Raw genomic sequence first — 24,004 nt, forward strand, 5'->3', positions numbered from 1 at the left:
AGTTTTATTTCAACATTTTTTTTCTCAATATTTTTCCAATCCAACCCAACAATTATTATACATTATTTTAAAAAGAAAGCTTTGAGCTTTAATTTAAAATAAGTCTCATTCCTTAATTTCAATAAATACAGCTTCCAGCAATTTTTAATTTAGCTTCTTTTTAGCACTTTTAGGTTATACGAAAATGTAAGTTTTATTTCAACATTTTTTTTCTCAATATTTTTTTGCAATCCAACCCAACAATTATTATACATCATTTTAAAGACAAAGCTTTGAACTTTAATTTAGAACAAGTCTCATTCTTTAATTTCAATAAATACGGTTGCCAGAAATTTTTAATTTAGCTTCTTTTTTAACACTTTTAGGATATACGAAAATGAAAGTTTTATTTCAACATTTTTTTTTTCAATATTTTTCCGATCCAACCCAATTATTATTATATATCATTTTAAAGAGAAAGCTTCGAGCTTCAATTTAAAATAAGTCCCATTCCTTAATTTCAATAAATACGGCTTCCAGGAATTTTTAAATTAGCATCTTTTTTAATACTTTAAGGTTGTACGAAAATGTCAGTTTTGTTTCAACATTTTTTTTCTCAATATTTTTCCAATCCAACCCGACGATTATTATATATCATTCTAAAGAGAAAGCTTTGAGCTTTAATTTAAAATAAGTCACATTCCTTAATTTCAATAAATATGGCTTCCAGGAATTTTTAATTTAGCTTCTTTTTTAACACTTTTAGGTTGTACGAAAATGTAAGGTTTGTTTCAACAATATTTTTCCAATCCAACCCAACAATTATTATACACTATTTTAAAAAGAAAGCTTTGAGCTTTAATTTAAAATAAGTCTCATTCCTTAATTTCAATAAATACGGCTTCCAGGAATTTTTAATTTAGCTTCTTTTTTGACATTTAGATTATGCGAAAATGTTAGTTTTTGCGCAATATGTTTTTTCTCAATATTCTATCAGATTTTCGTCGTTCTGTAGCTACAGGTCTGATAAATAAATATTCAAATTTACTGTGGCCACGAAATTGCCGTAGCGCAAGTTCAAAAGAAAGAGGAAGTTTTGAAAATTGTTCTGCCAAAGACCCCACTCAAAATGTACTGCGTGCAATTTTTTGCTGCATGTCGTAATGTGATTTAGCTAAAGCAAGCGTTACTTATTTTCTAACGTAATAAGAAATGTATTATTTTTATATTAGCAATAACAATTTTTGTATACTGCAACGTCACTAAAATATATTTTAATGCTTGACGGTACTCTCAAGGACCGCATATGCATAAGGATTGCATATTTTGCTAAAATTGATTGCAAAGGCCTTTACTGAGTGTATTTTGATAGCGTTTTAATTCTGTCACAGAGTTTCAAAATTTTTGACTTCTTGGGACACAAAGGGTTAATATGTACGTCGTCTATCAGCGGTATTAGAGATCCGCCTTATGTCGCCTCTATCGATAATTGCAGAATAAGGCGCAGGTACAACATCTGTAGATTTACTGCTTCCATATGAGACTGTCACTCTGATTTTTCCCTTTGGTTTTTTTCAACGGTTGTGTTATACCAAGTTTTAGTTTGTGTGTAGAAACAAATTATCTTGATGGCTCTACAACCCGAATTAAGCCTTGAACTTCCTGAACTTTGTCTCTAGATCACCCCTTCCATAAAACGTTAATAATCCATATTCTATACCTTTAACTCATACATATAAATAATAATTTATTATTAATTCTCTTTTTTTTCTAGATTAAATGTATAAGAACCGGATATAGAAGTGTATGGCTTAAAAATGCTTACAGTGAAGACTTAGAATTGGCTTCTCTCTTCATTCATATTAGTATTACTAACAGAAATGTAAGATTTTCAAAATAATCTTAATCAAAAAATAATCAAATTCTCATTATTTTAGAGATCCATTACAAGACACTGACAATAACTATTCAAAACTAAACGAAAAATTATAAAAATCTAACTATTTTGATGGAATTTAGATTTCTAATAAACATATCTCTGCGTTTAATGACATATCTTGAGCTTGGATATCAAACTGTGAACTTAATCAATCATAAGATATTTTGTAGGAGAATTTTAATTACAATTGGAAAATGTATATTTTATAAAGGATGTTCTGTTGGGAAGTGTAAAACAATTTAAAACTTGTTGAAGCCTTAAAAAGTGGATTTGTTAGTCTAAAGAAAAAACTATTTAAATGTATTGACGTTGTTCAATGTAATGAATAAAAAATGTATGTTTCAAAAGATTTTTGATTTATTAAACAATAAATATAATAAACAATTACACATTAATCATCTTCATCATCATTTTGATATCCCAATAAAATACTTTGATCTGAAGGTGCTCTAAATGAAGTTTCAAATAATATCACATTAGTTTGATTCCTAATGTGATACCAATCACCTTTCCAAGGAAGAAAACCACTTTCAGGTAATTTAACAACATCATTCCTTTGAAAATGCATTTTCTTTATTTTATTCAAAATATTTCCATAACGAACAGCAATGTATTGTTTATTTCTCTTGTAGTAATACACCCGCACAGGGAGTTTAGCAACAAAAAAGTTAAGAATAACACAAATTCCTAGAATGGCTGAAAGATAAATTATTTCTTCATTGTTTAAATGTAAACGAACTTCTTGGCTCCAATCATGTGTGTTAATATTTTGTGGGGTTTCATTATATAACACACTAATCATTACAATTCCGACGATAATTGTAGAAGCTACTTGTGCCCAGAATATGTATTTAGCCAATTTAATTCGATAAATTAACTCATAATGTGCTGGAATATTATCATGTATCCTGAAAGTATTTGCGGTATCTTTTGCAACAAATCTCGATGTAATCGTTTTGCGTTGAATTATTTGAGGTGATTTAAACATGTATTGCGGTTGTTGTTTGGGGAGGAAACGTAAAAATATGCATGTTCTTGATAAATTTGGTAATTTTGTAAGAAACCCCATTTTTAGGTTAGATATAAATTTAAGTTTTGAGGTTAAGTTTAATTGTCAAAATTGACGTAACATTTATTAATTAATATTTAATAGAAAATGTTTATTATTTTTGATGGAAAATTGCCAAAGATAATTGATCAATTCAATAATTAAGATTATTTACTTTTAAATTAGTTATAAATTTATTAATTTTTAGGGAAATTTAAACTGTTAATGTTGCAACACCTGCTTGTCAAACTAACATATAAATAGAGTTGAGAAACGGTTAAAAGTTTTAAAATTTAAATGGAGAAAGAGCGAGTAGCACTTCGACAAATCGGTGCTGAAAATATGTCTAAAGCGGTAAAACAATCCCAAAAAAAATCTCATACTCCCGTCTCATACGTTGCTGTTGAAGATAACGATAAAGAAAACGCAAAAATAATTGAAGACGGTGAAGATAAATTTAATAACACGTGTTCCGAAAAAACCAACGGACCACAAGAAGCATTAAAAGAATCAACAAATAACACCTGCGAAGATAAACAATCTTCCTCTGAAGAGCAAAAATCGACGGGTCGATTATGGAAGTTAGAAGATTTCGAGATAGGTAAACCACTGGGTAAAGGAAGATTTGGAAACGTTTATTTAGCAAGAGAGAAACAATCAAAATATGTAATCGCTCTTAAAGTTATGTTTAAAGACGGTATTTTAAGTTCAAATACGGTTCATCAAGTACGAAGGGAAGTCGAGATCCAAACTCATTTAAGACATCCAAATATTTTAAGAATGTACGGGTATTTTTATGATGAAGCTAGAATTTACCTTATTTTAGAGTATGCTAGTAAAGGTAAATAAGTCAACAAAAACAACATTTATTTTAAACACATTCTTTTTAGGTACAATTTTTATGGCATTAAGAAATTCGGAAAATAAAAGATTTACAGAATCTCGAGCTGCAACTTATATAGCTCAAATTGCAAGAGCTCTTCAATATTGTCATTCAAAAAAAGTAATCCACCGTGATATTAAACCAGAAAATTTATTATTAGGGCGAAATGGAGAAATAAAAATTGCTGATTTTGGGTGGTCGGTTCATGCACCTGCTTCTAGAAGAACGACTGTTTGTGGAACTTTGGATTATTTATCGCCGGAGATGGTCCAAGGGAAAGCTTATACAGAAAAAGTTGATATGTGGTGTTTGGGGGTTTTATGTTATGAATTTTTAGTGGGTAGACCCCCTTTTGAATCTAGAACATATGATGATACTTATAAAAAAATTAGTAAGGCTATGTATACAATTCCTCAATTTGTTTCTGATGGGGCTGTTGATTTAATTAAAAATTTAATGGTTGTTAATCCTGCAAGGAGACTGGATATAGATAATGTTTTGATGCATCCTTGGGTGATAGCTAATTCCAAACAAGACGAATGAATTTTCTGATATTTATTAAACAATTCATTGTATTAAGTGATATTTTAATTATTTTATTGTCGTAATTTTTTGTTCATATCATCTATCATTTTTCTTATTTATACATCTACTTAACAGTAATTATTTAGAACAATTAGGACATATTTTTTAACTATTATTAAACAAATACAATGTTTTTTTTGGATGATATGTACTTGATTATTTCATTTGTGATTTGTTCTTGAACGTTTTGTATGAAACATTAGACTGGAAAGTTTTAACTGATTTTACACATTATTTAGTTAAATATTTAAATTAAAATTAGCAAAATTTGGGTTCATTCTAATAGATCAACGTGATTGTAGAATTTTAGATGGATGCGATTTAGTACACAAAAAATAAATCTTTAATTTATAATATCTGTTTATTTTATCCTTCTTTTTAGTAACTTTGATACATTGTGTTATATTATGGGATTAATGTTAATTTATACTTACTCTTCTCGCTCCTTGTGCAGCATAGAGCAGCGTTTTCTGGCTTCCATTGCTTCTGCCTCAACAGTTCTCTTCTACGTCGTTCTTGGACATCCTCGTCTTCCTGCTCATTGGTAGTTCCAGTCAAGTGATTCATGAGGCATCCTCTGCGTGTGGCTAATCAAACGCCATTTCCTTTTGTTGGTTTGTTTTCTTCCACAAATCTTCATTGTGTGTTTATGCACTGTTTAATGAACACCTATAATTTGTTCGACACCTTCTTGCTGCAGCAAACTCTGCTTTATGTCCTTGTTATTACTTCTCACCACTTTTCTTTATTAGATGGTCGGTGGTCGTGTACTCTGTCAATGCTTGAGTTTTTAGCTGCTTTCTTTTACTAATATTTAGTCGTGTTTTGATCTCCTTTCTACGACTAATTAAATCCCACGTATTCTCAGACATTCAATCTTTCTTAAGGTTATTTCTGAAGCCGAAGACTCGTCAATAAAGGATTTGTTCAGCGTTTCTGCATCGCTGTTTCTTTGTTCATTTGATTTCAAAAGTAATTGTCCACAGCTTCCTAGTCTAGTGGTGGATTTGCCACTTTAAAGCGTCCTCCTTGCTTCAGAAAGCTAGATGTTATTGTCTTTCTACTTCTTGAGAGAGGTAAGAGACCACTTAAGTTACAGGGATTCAGGGGCAATCCTGTTTCCACGATATCCGTAGCTGACGATTAACCTGATTATCGTTTTGTATAAACGAGTATTTCGGAGATCCTTTGATCAAAATATAATATATTTATATTTTTATTATATGAACTATATTATGGTTCATGGCGAAGTATGCTTTATTTCTTATGATGATTCTTCTCCTTTTTTCGGTCTCTTCGCCTCCATTTTAGATATTTGCTGCTTTACTTCTTCTACATTGTCTCCGTCCATCATAATGCTCCTTGTATGATGTTTTGTTCTTTTTTTTGCACCTTGACGTTTGTTTTGTCTGTGTTAATTTCTAGCCCGACGTTCCTTGCTTTGCGCATAAGATTCGTGTATACTTCCTTGACAGTCTTCAGTGACCTGCTTAGAATGTTTATGTCGTGCGGCGTTTCTTGTTATCTGGGACGATTTGTTGACTAATCTCTATAATTAATCAAACATAAGAAACTTAATAAGAAAATAATAAACAATTTTAAGACGAAGCTAAGGAGTGTGATTGGTCGGTGATATATGATCAGACTATGAATGTACAGTTGTGTTATACTGCTTTTCAAGATCTACTAATGAGATGCTAATAATAAATGATGGTGCTTTCCCAGACATCACAACAAAAAGACCAATAAATAACCTTCACCTAAACTGGAACACTAAAAAGTAGCAAAAAATCATCTGGATGCTTTGCGTACCGTTATTGAAGTAACTAAGGAAAAGAACTTCATACAAACTTATAAAGAACTAAGAGTCTGCAAGATGGCATTTTTCCATGTGAATTAAAGTGTGCGAAAGTTGTGCCTTTCAAGAAAAAAGGGAATATCAATGATCCCAGTAAGTACAAACCTCTATCAATATTGCCGGCTATCTACAAAATGCATGATGTGGCAATATGCAATAAATTGATGCAGTAGCTATGCAAAAATAATTTACTAAATAAGTATCAACATGGGTATCAACCCGCGAGATCGACAATAAATGCAATTCTTGAAGTTTTAGAAGAAATAAGAAAAGGATTGCATCAGCGCGAATATACCCAGATTGCATTCTGTGATCTAAGTAAAACGTTTGATACTGTCAGTCATGACAATAAGAAAATTAGACAATTACGGTATAAACTCTACGGCTTTAAAACTAATTACATCGTATCTGCAGAACAGAAAACAACAAGTACACTGGAGACGATTAGTATTGACATGGAAGGAAATTGCTCTTGTTGTTCCTCAAAGTTCTGTGGTTGGGCCAGCTTTGTTTTTGACATACATTAATGATATGGCTCTAAATGAGGATACACTTTCAATGTCTCTAGATGCTGATGATACGTCTTTTATAACTAGATCTAAAAACTGAAACAGAAAACAGTCTCAAGACTAGAGAAAGCGCAAGATTGGTTCAGGGCAAATAATTTGAAGTTAAATCCAGATAAAAAAGATACTTACATTCTTCAGTAAACGGGATAATAATATGACCAATCAGACTATGAATTTTCTGGGGATCACATTTTCAGAAACTCTCTCTTGGAGTGATCATATCACTAATCTAAAAAGAAAACTTGCTAAATCATTATATTGCCTAAAAATTGTAATAATGAACGTGCCTTACATTGATGCGAGAAACATTTATTTCGCTTATTTTCATAGTATATGGAATAATAGCATGGGCAACTTCTAGTGAAATGGAAACCATTTTTAAGCTACAGAAAAAAGCGGTGTATATTTTCTAAGCATAAGTTAAGGAGTGTAAGGGCTAACCCGTCTCCCTGTTTCAGGCCCTGTTCAATTTCTATGGAGTCGGTTAGCTTGTCCGTGTGTGTCATGGTCACTTTAGTTAATTTTACCAGTTTCTCTGGTACTTCGAGTTGTGTTAAAATGAGGATAGCTTTTCCCTAGTTATGTAGTCATACCCTTGACATATGTAGTCTACGAATATTTGGTGTACATCCACGTCAAATTCCCATGCCTTTGCTACGATGTACTTTACGACAAATAATTGGTCTATGGTACTAAGCCCGCTTGATTGTCCGCAATAATCTTTTCTGCGAAAATGTATACTGCGGTTCAAGATGTAAGTTGTCACACTTTATTTTATCACTCTTTTGGTGTATTCGACATATGATAGGCTTCTTTTCCAGTCATTAGGTAACGTTTCTTCTGTCATATATATACTGTAGCTTATTAAGATGTATAGGTGCGCTTGCAGAGTATAGGCTTTAGAGTCATCTAAAGCCATCTAGGTCATGTCTCTTTCTTTTTTCCTGAATCAATATCTTGAATTTGATGAATTTGTAGTAATGCCTTGTGTTTTGCTGTTTAAAGTTCTCTTCAATTTCGAGGAGTTGATTATTCTTTGCAGAATTTGTCCTTCCTGCGTCTTGCTTCCTCAAACCGTTGTTTTCTCTCCCCTGTATGCTCCTGTATGTATCTCCTGTGCATCTTATTTCTCTCATTCACGGCTCCTTTATAGTCGTTATCGCACCAAGATTCTTTCCTCTTGTGAGTTTGGTATCCCAGTACTTGTTTAGCTATTTACTTTTATTTTGGTCAAATGACCTTCTACAGTCGGTGTGTCAGTATCACTTCCACTTTTTAGTTTTCTTGTTGTGTCAGTGGCGAACAAGGAGCGTGTCTGGACATCCTTAAGTTTTTCTGGGTCTTTTCTCTTGCCTTAGGTTTCCTCGCTTTTGTGTACAAGCAAAATTTTCTTGCACTAAGAAGTGATCCGATTCACAAGATGGGCCTCTTTTTGCCTTGACTTCTCAAATACTTGTTGCAGCTCTTTTGTCAACTAGTAGGTGGTTTATCTTTTCGCCAAGGCGATGTCCACGTTGCTTTGTGAATTAATTTGTGTGGAAAACATGGTGCGTTTACGGTCCTGAAATAGACCTTGTTACCTTTAATGAAGTTTTAACACATTGAGGAGAAGTAAGGTCAAGTCTACAATTAATCAAATACCAATTAATTCAATAAAACAAATTTTTTACTTGTAACATACAAACATATATTTCCTTAAATATTTTTATAACATAATTTTCTTTTATATCACATCCAAGGTGCTTCTAATCACAAATACAGTTTTGTAATTTTTTAGACAACATTTAACATTTTTTTTTAATTTCTTTTTATTATTTATTTTAGACAAAAATCATCTACTTTTACACGTAAGCATTAAAACATTTAAAAGATCTTTTTTTGAGGTTAGTTTAGTTTTTGTGAAAAATTTTTAGAAAAACTTATCTATTCAACATAAAACGAAAGTTAATTTTTACTCGTAAAACTCATCGCAGATCTTAATTTTTTCCTTATCCTCGGCGATTGCCATTTATTCGAGTTTCCTTGTAGCGGGTTTAAATCGTTCGGTGAAACACCCTCATCGACATCATCAGCTTCCGTTTTAATTTCCATTTTCTAAAATAAAATTAAAAAAATAGAATCGGAGTTTTAATCGTTTGATAATTAATACTTACTTGAACTATTAGCCTTAAAAATTGTTGTTGCGTCTCTAAAATTGAAGTGATATCTTTTAATTTCTTTTTGGTTTTTTCTATTTCTCCGATTACGTAGTCTTCGCCACTTTCAATAACCATATCCAAACCTAAAATTAAATAATTTCTTCTTTTAAATTAAGTTTATTTGATTTAATAAAAAAAACTCTGACAATAAGAGTAAGTATAATACAAAGCCTTTTTTGTGAACTTTTTTAAAGCAGCACAAAACAATTTTAGAGACAAAAATAAACATTGATTAATAACTTTTTCCTACCAGCAGTGCGCCACCTCGGCCTGAAATAGGTGCCGTGCCTTTTCGCTTTTCCTGCAAATTAAACTATTCTAAACTAACCGATGTACGAAAGCGGATGGCAAATAATAAAATTAAGATAATATATGTGCCATGCATCTTTTAGAAAAATAATTAAATCAACTGACCATCGTCTGAGAAAGGATTTCCAAACCATTTTCTTAAAATCGAATCTAAAATTCCCAATTTGCATTTGATGTCGTTTGGGTACTCGATTATTTCGCACTTATCGACCTTCTCCAATAAAAATCTTGGTAATTTTCGTTCTAATTCACTGTGTAAAATCACCTATAACAACAACAATATTTTAATTTTAAAATGTTGTATCAAATTGTATCAAAAAAGCTATTAAGTATAGTAAAACCTCGATATAATGAGTTGTCTATGCAATGTATAAATCAAAGACGCTAGTTCTAATTTTAATTGTTATTTAGTGCTAAATTGCTGTATATTTTTATTGAACTAAAAGTACAACTAACACTAGACCTAGAACTAGAAACATTTGGGTTTAGCCATCTTAAGAGACGTGCGGCTAAACCCGAGTGTATCTAGTTCTAGGGCTAGTGTTAGTTCTAATGCTAGTATTAGTTATTGTTTCAGTTGTTATTCAGCGTTAGATTGTTGTTCTATTCATTAAATATTTGTCATTGAAGTAAAACTAGAACTAACACTAAACCTAGATATAGAATGTTTCGAATATACTCTAGTGTTGGTTCTAGTGATAGTGTTAGTGTTAGATCACTAGAACCAACACTAGACCTAGAACTAAAATCATTCGGGTTTAGCCGTACGTGTTTTAAGATGGCTAAACCAGAATGATTCTAGTTCTAGAACAGTGATGGCGAACCTATGACACGTGTGTCAGAGGTGACACGCGAATTGATTTTGAATGACACACATCCACTGAAACAAGAAATTCCATAATTCAATTTATAATTAGCTAATTAGGTTTAATAATTAGGTTAGCTAATTTGGCAACTAGAAACATACATCTTTCGTAATTTTTTTCTTTTACCAGCCGCGTAATGGAAAATCAGAAAAATAAAAAAGTAAAATTGGTTGATAACATGTGCGGAAGTACCAGTAGCCGATCTTTCCAAGATATATGGACCGAGATGTACGGGATTATCAACAGAAACAACAGAGCATTTTGTATTTTGCGTAATGAAATGATAGTAAGCAGAACATGGAATATAAAAAAAAAATTTTTTTATATGAAGAAATATTTGAAGAAAATTTTCTGCACTTTTGCAAGAAGTCGACTCAACCTACAATGGATTACTAATGTTTAATAATGTCAGATGGCTGAGTCGAGGTAAAGTTCTTGAGCGATTTGTGGAATGTTTTGACGAAATTACAGTATTTCTTAGGATTAAAGACCTGGCAAACTTTCCCCAGATTAATGATGATAAGTGGGTCAGTAATTTGATGTTTTTACGGATTTGTCTGTACATATGAATGAACTAAACTTAAAATTGCAAGGTTTGGCAAAAGTATTGACGTTATGTTTGGATACATCAAATCTTTCGAAAGTAAACTTAAAATTTTTAAACGAGATATTGAATCTAAAACTTACGAATATTTTTCTCGGCTAAAAAAGTATTTTGAGAAGACCACTAATGTAACGGACTGTATACTTTTTTACCAGAATATAATAAATTCATTATCTGAACAGCTCAGCGAAAGATCAACCAATTTAGAAGCATGAAAGAGACTCTTAAAATAATTAAACATCCGGGTTTAGTTATTTACAATACTTGGGATTTAAATGATTTTCAATGGTTGGAAATTGAAAATTTAGAAATGGAACTGGTAGAATTTCAATATAGTGTTTGGAGTCGTATATTCGTTGAATTAAGAGTGAAGCTTAAAAATTTGAAGCGGAATCGTCTAAATAATGAAAAAGAGTGTAACTACGAACAGGAAATTTCGAATGTTTGGGACAGATTACCTGACAGTTTTGGTGACATAAAAAATCTAGCGATGGCATTTTTAAAGTCCCTAGATTATCTATAGCTTTGTTCGTTGGGACTGCACTCCTCTGCACGACATGGCACTCGTATGACGTCATAGTGCAATGAAGTGTAAGTCAGTGCAATGTCATGTCAACTTAGTGCAGGTCAGAAAAGTGTATAAACCGTGGTCCCAACGAACAGATTTTTATAAAAAAAGTGTATAATATTTGAAATGGACGAACAGGAGATTGTCAGCGAAATACTCGTGGAAAATGAAATTATCGCAGAATGTTTTTTTAGTAGCGTTTTTTTAGTATTCATCAATTATTATTATTATTTTTTTTCAATTATTAGCGAAATATATTTTCTATACCAAACTACTAACCCTTATTAGTTCTTTCAAAAGTACTACTTAACGTATAAAGAAATCACATGCTAAATTGCACCAAAATTGATAAGCAGTACTTGCAAAAAAAAATTTGGGGTGGTGAGGGTAGTTAACACCAGCCACTCCTAAATGAAAAAAAAACACAATATTTTTAAATGTACAGGGTGTCCCAATTTCGATGTCCGCATAGGCTATCTCCGAAACTAAAAGAGATAGAAAAAAAGTAGCTTACATGTCATGATCTAGTTTTTCGAGGAAATGCTAATGCCGAAAACTCCGTACAGCTATCGTCTTTTGTTTTCGCCCTATCGGCAAAAACTGAAAATTTTACAAAAACGACAATCGCGAATATCTTACTTATTATCAAAGATGGAGTATTATAAATAAAACATTATATGGGCAACTTTTTACGAAGAATTCAGTGGCGTAGGTAGAATTTTTTTCCCATCATTTATTTTCGAGATTTTAGACGTAACTTTATTTTTTTAAATGGAAACCATAGTTGGCTATGACTTAAAATAATTTGTTATTTTCTTCTGATAACAAATATATATAGTTTGTGGGGTATATTTCTTATGGTTATTGAATAATTAACAAAAATTCATTTTGTTCTGTCTAAAACTAATGTATGTATTTAAAAGTTAATGTTGCTATGGTGATAACCATACATACTATGATGGAACATAATGTATCAAATAATTACCAAAGTTTGTATTTAAAAATTCGATAACAACTCTGGCATTATGTGCTGGTACGATGCACCAGCATGTTAAGTGTCAAAGTATAACAAAACTGAATAAAACTTTACAATGAATTTCGAAAATTATGAAAAATGTAACATGATGGAATGCTATATGTTATCAGATAAGAATGCGACGTTAGCCGCGGAATTTTATTTCACAAGATATCCAGAAAGGACAACCGCACGAAAAAACCTTCAGCCGATTAGCAGAAAATTTAATAGATATTTGGTCCTTTCCCAAACCACATACAAAAACATACCAAAATGACCTGCAAGAGAAATTGCAACAAGACGTCTGACCCAAAAGCCGCTGCTCCCGAATATGAAAGAAAAATAAGTATAAACCATACAAAGCGGGGCTAACTCATTATTTACGTGCCGGAGATGTCAATCGAACATTAGAATTTTGTAGATGATATTTAAAAAAATTAAATAATCTGCTGTTTGTTCAAAATTTTATCTGGACCGATGAAGTCTCTGAGTGTTCAAAGAAGATTGGGGTTTAATGTATGGTGCGCCCTTTTAGATAATAGAATTTTGGCATATAGTATCTACCATAAAAACTTAAACTCAGGGAAATATCTCAATATATTAAGGCAGCACATTGAGCCTACCACACAAACTATATATATTTGTTATCAGAAGAAAACAACAAATTATTTTAAGTCATAGCCAACTATGGTTTCCATTTAAAAAAATAAAGTTATGTCTAAAATCTCGAAAATAAAAGATGGGAAAAAAATTCTACCTACGCCACTGAATTCTTCGTAAAAAGTTGCCCATATAATGTTTTATTTATAATACTCCATCTTTGATAATAAGTGAGATATTCGCGATTGTCGTTTTTGCAAAATTTTCAGTTTTTGCCGATAGGGCGAAAACAAAAGACGATAGCTGTTCGGAGTTTTCGGAATTAGCATTTTCTCGAAAAACGAGATCATGACATGTAAGCTACTTTTTTTCTATCTCTTTTAGTTTCGGAGATAGCCTATGCGGACATCGAAATTGGGACACCCTGTACTATAAGTGTATTTAATGCCGCCAAAATCGACAGGGTAGTTTTTAAATTATTCCAAAAAAGTAGGGGTAGTTTTCTACTGCCTCTACTGGGATTGAATATACTGTGTTCTCTAATACAACAAATATTAATTATTATAAGGTTTTATTTCTTAATATTTAATATTAATATTAATTATTACAAAACACGTTTTCAAATATTCCGCCATTTTAGTTACACTGCACTTATTGAACTTAATCGAAAGCAGGTACAACAAAATCTGCACTAACTTGCACCGGCTGCACTAAATTGCACTGCACCTGGCCCAACGAACAGTATGAGTGCAACTGCACTAAACTGCACTATCCCCAACGAACACACAACATCTGCACTAAACTGCATAGTGCAAGTGAGTGCAAGTAGTGCAGTCCCAACGAACAAAGCTAAAAATTAAATTTTACATGTCAATTTTACATAATCAAGTTTTGAATAAAAATTGCTTTTTCAAAAGAATTAGATAAAATTACTTACTTTACGAACTTTACGTTCGTTAAACAAAATTAGTCTTTTCATAACTGGTTACGTAAATAACTATTATTAATATATGTATAACATAAACCGCAAAAAATAATCTTTTTTTTTACAGTGTTTGAAAATACTAAATATTTATTAAAATTTTTATATGTGACATGCCAGCATATTGTTTACTACGAGTTTTGAAAATTTTGATACGTGCAGTTCAAAAGGTTCATCATCTCGAGATAGTGTTGGTATTAGATCACGAGAACCAACACTAGACCTAGAACTACAATCATTCGGGTTTAGCCGTCTTAAGAGACGTACGGCTAAACCGGAATGATTCTAGTTCTAGGTCTAGTGTTGGTTCTAGTCTTCTAATACTAACAGTATCATTAAGACCAACACTAGAATCATTCTAGAACTAGAATCATTCTGAAGTGTTGGTTCTAGTGTTCTAATACTAACAGTATCACTATACCTGGAACTAGAATCATTCGGGTTTAGCCGTCTTAAGAGACGTACGGCTAAACCCGAATGATTCTACTTCATTGTTTAACACTAGAGCTAGAACTAAAATCATTTGGGTTTAGCCGTCTTAAGACAGCTAAAAACGAATGATTCTAGTTCCTGGACTAGTGTTGGTTCTAGTGATAGTGTTAGTATTAGATCATTACAATCAACACTAGAACTAGAAACATTCGGGCTTAGCCGTCTTACGAGACGCCCGGCTAAATCCAAATGTTTCTAGTTCTAGGTCTAGTGTTAGTTCTGATACTAGTGTTAGCTCTAGTTGTAGTTATTAATCAGCGTTAGATTGTTGTGCAGCGCTTATTGTTACAGAACGCAACGATGTGGATAGCAGTTCGAATTTCTATGAATTAAAATTATTCATATAACGGACTTTTGGCCCTTCCCCATATTAATCAATTATATCGAGATTTTACTATAACTAATTAACTCACCTGCATAGCTAATCTTTTTAATTGAGCATTTCTTCGAACGGATTCAATATCTCCAACGGCCAAACCAATTAGTAAATTCATTAACAAAATCGGCATCAACACCATAAAAATAATAAAAATAAAAAGCGTCGGCATCGGATAAGGTAACTCTTTTCCTTCGATTTTTGGTTTTGTATAAGGATGAACGTAAGTTCCAACAAAATCGATTTCGCCCAACATCATCGAAAACGTTCTAACCATCGATAAAGACATCGTCCCGAACGATTCGTGATTCGCCTTCGATAACAAGATGTAAAAAGCTAGCCCAAAAGCGATGATTAAAATCGAAAAAACCATCAAAACTTTTATTAACGTTTGTAAGATTTCTAAGAACATTACGACGTAAATCCCAACTTGATCGAATCTTTGGAGAAGTAATAATAGATTAAACCAACAAAGAAATACGGCTAACGAAGCCGAGGAGAACTGTATTGTGCAGCTTGATTTTCCCGAGAAAAAGATCATTACAATAACCGAGCTGTAAAGTAACCAAGAAATAAGATTGATTGGGTCTAAGAAGTAGAAGTATTTTTGTTGGTAAATTTGGATGAATTCGCGAATCGAATTGATTCCTATGTACGTTAAAATTGCTAAAGCACTTATATACATCATTGGGGTGAAAGTTGAGTTTATAGCGTTATCTTCTTCGTCGTTATAATTTTCATCGGGCTAAAAATGAATAAAATCAATACCAAAATAATTTAAAAAAAATTTTTTTTCACCATAGTAGTTGTTAATTCATAACTTTGATTCGAAGAATTCTTAATAGGAACATGACACACTTGTTTGTTCATCATTTCAAAAGAAGCAAAGTATGTAACAAATCCAAGAAAAAACGTGTAAAATAAAACGTTCGCGACGTGGAAATATTTCCCATACGAATTCCATTTCATTTGAAGATACTTTTGGCTTAGAGGGTGAGCTAAGAGTTCGACTCTTCCATGACTGACCATCGCGTTTAAAGCGGGTAAAGGAATCGGCGTTGAGATATTTAAAGCCTCTCCCGTTTTTCCATCCATATCGGCGTAAAATTGTGGACATTGTAAACAAGAAAAACTATATTTAATCTGTAAACAAATTTTAATTAAATCGATTTAATTAAAATTTATAAATACTTACATAAAACGATTTTGAATCCTTTTTACAATTAGCTTTCGTAATACATTTATCTTGAACAGCTTCAAAAACTCTCGGCATTGAAGCGATTAAAGCTAACGTAACACAAGGATGTTTATGCGATTTTAACATCATTATTTCTTGAGCTCTAAAATATAAAAGATTGAATCAAAAATTATTTATGAATCAACCCCTTAATATTACCTATCCTCGTGAGTAACCATCGCTAAAGCAGCATCGGGATATTTATAATAAATTGCATAATCAATCGCACTCATCTCCAAGTTATTATAAAGCAATTTACAATTCATGCTTAAAAGTAAAGCGATCGCGTTTGGTTTATTTTCCATTGTAGCCGAATGTAAAGCGGTATTCTAAATGTTTTTATTTTATTACTACAAATTATCTTTAATTTGTTAACTTACCCCGTCTTTATCGGTTTGATCGAGCAAATGGGAATGAACCGATAATAAAAGTTCGATCGTTTGCGTATAACCGTTCATGGCGGCCCAATGCAAAGGATTCCTTCCGTTGTGGTCTCGGTGTAATAGAGCTCCTCGATTTAAAAGAAGCTGAACGACTCTTGTGTGTCCCTGTTGCGAAGCTATGTGAAGCGGAGTTAATCCCTCACCGTCGCTTTCGTTTATTATAAAAGTTCCTTTTTCGGAATCTAAAAGTTGTCTTACCGTGTTATATCTTCCATATCTAGAAATTACAAAAAAGAGAAAGTAAAGTTAGAAATTAAAAGAGCTAATTTGAATAACCGTTGGTACAAAATTTAAGGGATGGCTCAAATGTGACTTCATGTTCTTAAAGTTCTCTAGTGTTGAGAAATTAGATTATATTTATTGGCAAGATGTCGGATACTGAACTTGAGGAGTTTGGTATTTCGTTGACTATTTCATTCATTAAAGCCAATAAGAATTCGCGGTTTTCCATAAATTGCGAGTATTTTTATTTGGCCGTAACCATGGAGAACGATAATACGAACCTTTATAAAGAGTGTCCCAACAAGAGCGCCGGATTTAAACTTGCCGCCATTTTATTAATACGAGTTGTACGGCGTTTTTTGTTTGACAGTTGTCACGTATAGACCGCGCGATTTATGAATATGGTGAACTATTCAAACGAACAACGTCTAACTATTGTAAAAACACATTACAAAAATGGTGAAAGTTTTGTGAAAACTGTTCGCCAATTACGTCAAGTTTTCGGTCACAATAATGCACCAAATGAATCAACAGTGAGGCGTTTAATTACAAAATTTGAGACCAAATTTATGCTGGTGGATCAGAAGATCAATGTTCGTCGTCGTCCTTATCGGTCACTTGAAAACATAGCCACAGTAAGGGAATCTGTGGTCGATAATCCAGGAGCTTCCATACGGCATCGTGGTCAAGAATTAAACATTTCCAGAAGCACTATGCAACGCATTTTGGTAAAAGATCTGCATTTGCACGCGTACAAGGTTCAATTGGTGCAAGAAATCAAGCCAAGGGACCATGCGCAGCGCCGTGGATTTGCTGATTGGGTGTTGGAACATCATCAAATTAATGAGGACTTTTCGAAGAAAATCATTTTTTCAGATGAGGCACATTTTCAACTCGACAGATACGTAAATAAACAAAACTGTCGAATTTGGGGTGCTGAAAATCCTCGTGTGGTACTCAGTCAACCAATACATCCACCGTGAGTAACTGTTTGGTGTGCATTTTGGACTGGCGGAGTGATTGGACCTTATTTCTTTGAAAATGCGGCTGGAAATGCGCAAACTGTTAATGGTGTGCGGTATCGCAAAATGTTAACGGAATTTTTGTGGCCCGAATTGGATGTCATTGATGTGGAGGACATGTTTTTCCAACAAGACGGTGCGACCTGCCACCCAGCACGTGAAACAATGGCGTTACTGCAGACCAAGTTTCCGGGCCGTGTCATTTCTCGATTTGGCGATCAACATTGGCCACCAAGATCGTGCGATCTAACACCCATGGACTTTTTTCTTTGGGGCTATGTAAAGGAAAAGGTGTATGCGAATAAGCCTGAAACAGTTGAAAATCTTAAAGAGGAAATACGGCGCGTTATTGCTGAAATACAGCCACATTTATGCGAAAACGTTATTGAAAATTTCAACAAAAGAATAACCCTGTGCCAGAGGTTTCGTGGTGGCCATTTGCCTGATGTTGTATTTCATATTTAATCGGAACTATTTTTCTTTATGTTGAAATCAAAATATTTGCTTAATTCAAAAAATAAATGTGTTTTTCTTTAAAATTAAATCGGGCGCCCTTGTTGGGACACCCTATATTATCGCTTATTTGACATTTAATTAATTTCGAGACATCCACGAATGTTTCCATAACAATCAATGTAATTTATTAATAAATAACTAAAAAATATTAAAATTCTAAAAATATGTACATATATTTTTTATTCATGAAATAGTCTAGCTCTTTGATTATATATAATATGGATTGAGCTAACTGAATATATCTACTAACAAAAATGTTGCTCAAGGTGAAGATAGATATATTATATGTCAGTACGCTTCTATATCTATCTCACTTCTATCAGTACACCCATTATATGGCAGTACGCTTCTATGTCTATCTCGGTTCGATCACCTTGCGCAAGCTATCTCTCTCGTTGGCTCAATCCATATTATATACAGGGTGATTTATAACATACGGAGCAGATTAAAAGAGCAAGTACTAGGGGCCAATCTGAAGATATTTTCTTAATAATGTTTTGACTACAACGTAATAATCACAAAGATATAGAGCATTAAAGTTGAATTAATTGCCCAGCATTTCTTACGATATACAGTATTACACTACGTTTAAATTCAAACTGCGAATATTTCGGGGTTACTTAAGCAATGCCTGATTAGCACCAATAATAAAATCTTTGTAATATGGCAGTTACGGCTATTTAAAAATTTGTTAAATCACTCAAAAACTGGTGTTTGTTTTTTGAGAACCACTGATACCATGCTTTTATTGCTGTCAATCCAGTTGACTTGGTTAACGGACATGTCATTTAATTTTAATAATCAATGTCATTTAACGTCAAAATTAGAATTTTTACTAATCAAAAAATACATTGGTAATGTACAGTAACGAAGAATACGTAGATATGCTTATTATTTATAGAGCTGCTGGAGAAAACGCTGCACACGCAAGACGTCTGTATTTAGAACGATATCCAAATTGACAGATCCCTTCTGAAAACACTTTTCTTCGGTTAATCCAGCGGGGAAGAGAGACAGGAAATTTGCAACCTAAGAAAGGTCTTGGTGGCGGTAGACTAAACAGAGATGGAGTGAATGTGGAAGAAGAAATTCTAGAAATTGTGGAAGCGGATCGAAGCACGGGTACTTGTCAAATTTCTCACCAACTCGGGATATCCCAGAATTTTGTTTGGCGTACGTTGAAAAGTAACGGTTTACACCTCTATCATTTTCAAAAAGTGCAAGGACTGACTCCCGCTGACTATCCTTTGCGGTTGCAATTTTGCGAGTGGCTACTAAATCGTACCAACAGAGCAGCAGATTTTGCGGACAGTATACTGGTAACGGATGAATGCTGTTTTACCAGAAATGGTGTTCTAAATGTTCACAATTCCCATGTGTGGTCGGACGAAAATCCACACGTTATTCCTCAAGGCTTTTTCAACAACGATTCAAAGTGAATCTATGGGCAGGAATTGTGAACAATACGTTAATAGGACCTTTCGAATTACCAGGAACTCTTAATGGAGCTTCTTATTTACAAGAAAATCTGCCAGTACTCCTGGAAGATATTCCGCTACTTATGCGACGTGAGATGTGGTTTATGCACGACGGTTGTCCTGCACATTTTAGTCGTAATGTACGAGATTTCCTCCATAATGCATCGGCAAAAATGGATTGGTCGAGGTGGACCTATTCCATGGCCACCACGTAGTCCCGATCTTAACCCATTGGACTTTTTTTATGGGGATTCATGAAGGATAGAGTATATGCCACCGAGGTTAATACAATCGACGAACTACGACATCGCATCGCTGCCAATACAGAGGACATACGTCCACGATTTCCACGATTATCGTTAAATTGGATTCGTCGTGCGCAGATGTGCGTCGAAATGCAAGGACAGCACTTTGAACATATGTTATAAAGAGATTATTATTATTATTATGTTATTTTCTTGTTTTAGAGACTTTGTAATTTTGCATTTAAAACATTATTATTATCCGTTTCATAAATTAACATCTATTATTTCTTTTCATAAATTACGTATTAAAACTAAACAATTAAATTGTCTACTTTGACAGCTCCTTCAAAAATGAGGATGGCGTCAACAAGTATTTTAATTGTTCTTTAGTGAATATCAGCGGTTCTCAAAAGTTGACGCTAACTTATTTAAAAAATTAACATGCGATATCTATGTAACTATTAAGATTTTAACAAAACATTATTAAGAAAATCTCTTCAGTTTGACCTCAAGTGCCTACCCATTTAGTCTCCTCCGTATGTTATAAATCACCCTGTATAATCAAAGGTCTAGCCATATACAACACGACAATCGAAAATACTCGAATCTCGACGTATTAATGTGGCGGTTGTCACATACATACGTAAAGTAAGGGATATAGGCTATAAAATCATAATAAACGGTTCATGGAAAAATCCCTGAAACGGGTCTAAAGACTTAAATTTTTTGACGTCATCGATATTTTTTTCAAATGGCAATCCCGCATTTTTATTACGGGATATGAAAGAGGATTTTTTTCTGTATCTAGTACAATCAATATTAATATTGGTTAAAATTTTCGAGAAAAATTACTTTAAAGTTTAATTACTTCAAATTTGTATAAATGATAAAAATAGCAGTAACCATGAGTAACTATGGCAACCAATTATTTTAAACAATTCCGTGAGTATCAAAAACTGATTTACAATTAGTAAAGCGTATTGAAGTGTGGTGCCGCGCCATCTTGTTGGATTAACTGCCGTTGGAATTGAGTTACATTACCGGGATGGAAGGAATGACATCGTTTAAACATCTCTTTCCAGTTTACGTTTCCTCAAATCTTTTGCGGATATTGGGTGTGCATGTTTTTGACAAAGTCTTCGTCATCGTTGCCAAATTTTTGTTATACAGACTATGATTCATTGCTCGTGAATGAGGTTTACTTGATGGGAATGATATTTTGCGGATTTTTCAATTTTATGAACCGTTGATTTACTAATGTACAAATTAAACCCAATACTCCTTATAGTAACATGAGGATTTTCTTGGCCAGCAAAAACCACGGTTTATTGAACTTCTGAAAGATTTAGTAGGCCAGACTTCGAGAACTGCCCATCCTTTTTAAATTTAGTCACAACTAGGCTCACCATACTTTGGACAATAAGTTGGCGATCAGGATATTATGTTGTATTAAAGAGGTGAACTATTTACTAAATCAGTTTTTGACACTTAGGAAATTGTTTAAAATAACTGGTTACCCTAGTTACTCATGGCTACTGCTATTTTCATCATGTCAACAAATCTGAAGTAGTTATATTTTAAAGTAGTTTTTCTTAAAAATTTTGTTATGTAACCAATATTAATATTGACTACTGTACTAGATTCAGAAAAAAATCCTCTTTCATATTCCGTAATAAAAATAGGGGATTGCCATTTGAAAAAAAAATAGATGACGTCATAACTCGTTTAAAAATTGCGGAAAAAATTTAAAATCTGTACCAAACTATTGCAAAAATTTAAATCTTTAGCCCCGTTTCAGGGATTTTTCCATAAACCGTTTATAATGATTTTATCGCTTATATCCGTTACTTTGCGGACAGACTGTATATTCCCCCCGCTAACAGAATTACAATTTCCACAAAAAACGAAAGGTAACTTAAAATTATTGATGTTGCTGACAGTGTCAATTGTTGAAGATTGATCATCTAACCAATTCATTTTTTACTTTATTTTTTTAATAAGAATTTAAATTTACTAATTAATTAAATTGCAGCGCAACAACTAATAATTCTTACTGGAAAAAGAAATAGCTTGGATCGAATTTCTGGGTTCAAAAACGTTATCGGTGCTGGCTTGTTGATAGTTGTCAGAACGACTTTAACATTTCGTGATCGTAGATTTTGGATGGGATGTCCTGAAATGGATACAGGCAATGGGGGTCGTGTCTCTTGCTCGTAGATGGGATGTCTGCCGACGGACGCAAGTACTGGGAGTCTAGTAGCCGAGTTAACTTTGGGTCGCTGCGGAGATTTTTGGGAGATGCTTGTTATGATTTGTTCAACTCCAGGAGTTTGATTCAGATTCTTCTATTCGAGGCGTTCGTAGAATGTTGCGGGATATTTTTACAAGCTAATTTTAAATTAATTAATTTGTTCTACATAGAAAATGAGAACCCTAGTTTTTACGGTTTTTAATTTGAATGATTTATTTTTTTGTTGTTTTTATCTTTTTTATTAATATTATACGATATTATATTATAATGAATGTAGCGGTTGCCACAACACCATACAAAGACAATTACCATAAATTAACAGGAAAATTAATTATTATATCTTAAATGCGTTTGAGGTGGGTGTTGTAGTAAAATTAATGCCTTGGTTCGCTTACGCAATATTTTGAAACAGAATGTCGCCAGAGTAACTTAACTTTTTCTTTGGTAGCTGTTATGTTGATTTTGATGCACGACATTTGACATTATCGAATATTTCCAGACTTTTGTTCGATTCCGTACATCAACGTGATCCTGGACAAATTACGATTCGCTAGATTTATGTCAAGCATCGATTTTAAAAAGAGGTATTCATTTAAACGTTAGAAAATTGAGATATTACAGCTTTTACTCTTCCTGGGAGTGGTTGTTCAGTTCAGGTTTATACTTTTTGAATATATATCACCTCGGCTACTTTTGAAAAGTTGATAGAAACAGTCATTGGATGTTAATATCATTAAATGTTAGTATTACTTTAATCATCGTCTGAAAATACACCATTATGATATCTCTTATACCCACGCTGATGTTGCTCAGCTCATTGATTATCTTTTCACCAACAGCTTCTACTTAGGATTGTATAAATGTACTATGCACTTGCATTGTTCCACATAAAATGCAACATAGCTTATACTACAGGCATTGGGTAAAAGGTGACGTCCTTATGGTAACCCTTTACTTTCTTCATACTCGAATATTCTGAAGATCTCGTGCATCCTCCTGTATTTCATCCTCCCATCGTTTCCCGTACATTCGTCTGTTCAAGATGTTCTTCGACAAACTCTCTCCCTTCATTCTCGTCTATTAATATTTCTTTCTTCCAACAACATAATAACGCCTACAATAGCCATACTCTTTGCAATTTCTTCCCGAAATCGTTTTTTAATGCCTGAATCGTGTATGGTCATAAAAGAAGAAAGAACTTAAAAACTGAAAAATCAGTAATACTGGCAATGATGTGCAAGGTGATTCCTAGCTTCATCTTGTTGAAAGACTTGCAAATACATTGACAATGCATGCCAACTTCACTATTTTAAATAGTTCAAGGTTTTGTAAATCCTCCTCTGCTTGGAATGAATTATAGATGTTGTACAACTTCTTTTTTAATTCTCCAAACGTATGCTTTCTGCTTCATTAGTTTCGGTGTTTCATTCCTTTTCAACTTTATGGTCACTTCTATTCCATAATTGTATTCCTCCTGCTTCTTAACATATATTGTTGGATCCTGCGCACTATTTCTTTTTCTTTACAGAAATTATTTTCCACAACTTCTACTGTTCCTCTTTTACTATCTCTTCTTTTACTCTTGTTTTTCGTTAGATTCCTGCATTTAAATCGGGATTAAGTGATTACAGCAATGGTGAGAAAACTTGGCAAAAAAGCCCTCTATAAGTTTTTAGTGCCAAGATCGTTACAACTACTTTTGGACATCAAAAAGGGAAC

The 24,004-nt window shown here is 33.0% G+C and overlaps 3 protein-coding genes across 4 annotated transcripts in view; 2 read left to right on the forward strand and 1 right to left on the reverse strand.

Moving 5' to 3' along the window:
* LOC111426782 (small wing phospholipase C gamma 1) overlaps positions 1–2,313 on the forward strand; it is a 36,653-nt gene extending 34,340 nt beyond the window's left edge. The window contains exons 14-15 of the mRNA XM_023061476.2: positions 1,754–1,861; positions 1,917–2,313. Of these exons, the coding sequence (XP_022917244.1) occupies positions 1,754–1,861; positions 1,917–1,937 (129 nt within the window). The 3' untranslated portion in view covers positions 1,938–2,313. The remainder of the gene's footprint in view (positions 1–1,753; positions 1,862–1,916) is intronic.
* A 905-nt stretch (positions 2,314–3,218) lies between these two features.
* Positions 3,219–4,472, forward strand: LOC111426745 (aurora kinase C-like). Its single transcript, XM_023061423.2, has 2 exons — positions 3,219–3,807; positions 3,857–4,472. The coding sequence occupies exons 1-2, from the start codon at positions 3,264–3,266 to the stop codon at positions 4,390–4,392; spliced, it is 1,080 nt and encodes a 359-aa protein (XP_022917191.1). The 5' UTR covers positions 3,219–3,263; the 3' UTR covers positions 4,393–4,472.
* A 4,048-nt stretch (positions 4,473–8,520) lies between these two features.
* LOC111426754 (Transient receptor potential cation channel A1) overlaps positions 8,521–24,004 on the reverse strand; it is a 45,934-nt gene continuing 30,450 nt past the window's right edge. Inside the window, exons 9-17 of one of the 2 annotated variants that reach the window (XM_071194613.1) lie at positions 16,489–16,768; positions 16,268–16,437; positions 16,067–16,211; positions 15,670–16,014; positions 14,909–15,616; positions 9,474–9,633; positions 9,310–9,360; positions 9,015–9,142; positions 8,521–8,955 (exon numbers count right to left, since the gene is read on the reverse strand). In XM_071194613.1, coding sequence (XP_071050714.1) covers positions 8,806–8,955; positions 9,015–9,142; positions 9,310–9,360; positions 9,474–9,633; positions 14,909–15,616; positions 15,670–16,014; positions 16,067–16,211; positions 16,268–16,437; positions 16,489–16,768 — 2,137 coding nt within the window. In that variant the 3' untranslated portion in view covers positions 8,521–8,805. The remainder of the gene's footprint in view (positions 8,956–9,014; positions 9,143–9,309; positions 9,361–9,473; positions 9,634–14,908; positions 15,617–15,669; positions 16,015–16,066; positions 16,212–16,267; positions 16,438–16,488; positions 16,769–24,004) is intronic. The other variant, XM_071194616.1, reaches the window with a different exon arrangement.

The sequence above is a fragment of the Onthophagus taurus genome, chromosome 1 (assembly GCF_036711975.1).
Source record: "Onthophagus taurus isolate NC chromosome 1, IU_Otau_3.0, whole genome shotgun sequence".
Lineage (NCBI taxonomy): Eukaryota > Metazoa > Arthropoda > Insecta > Coleoptera > Scarabaeidae > Onthophagus > Onthophagus taurus.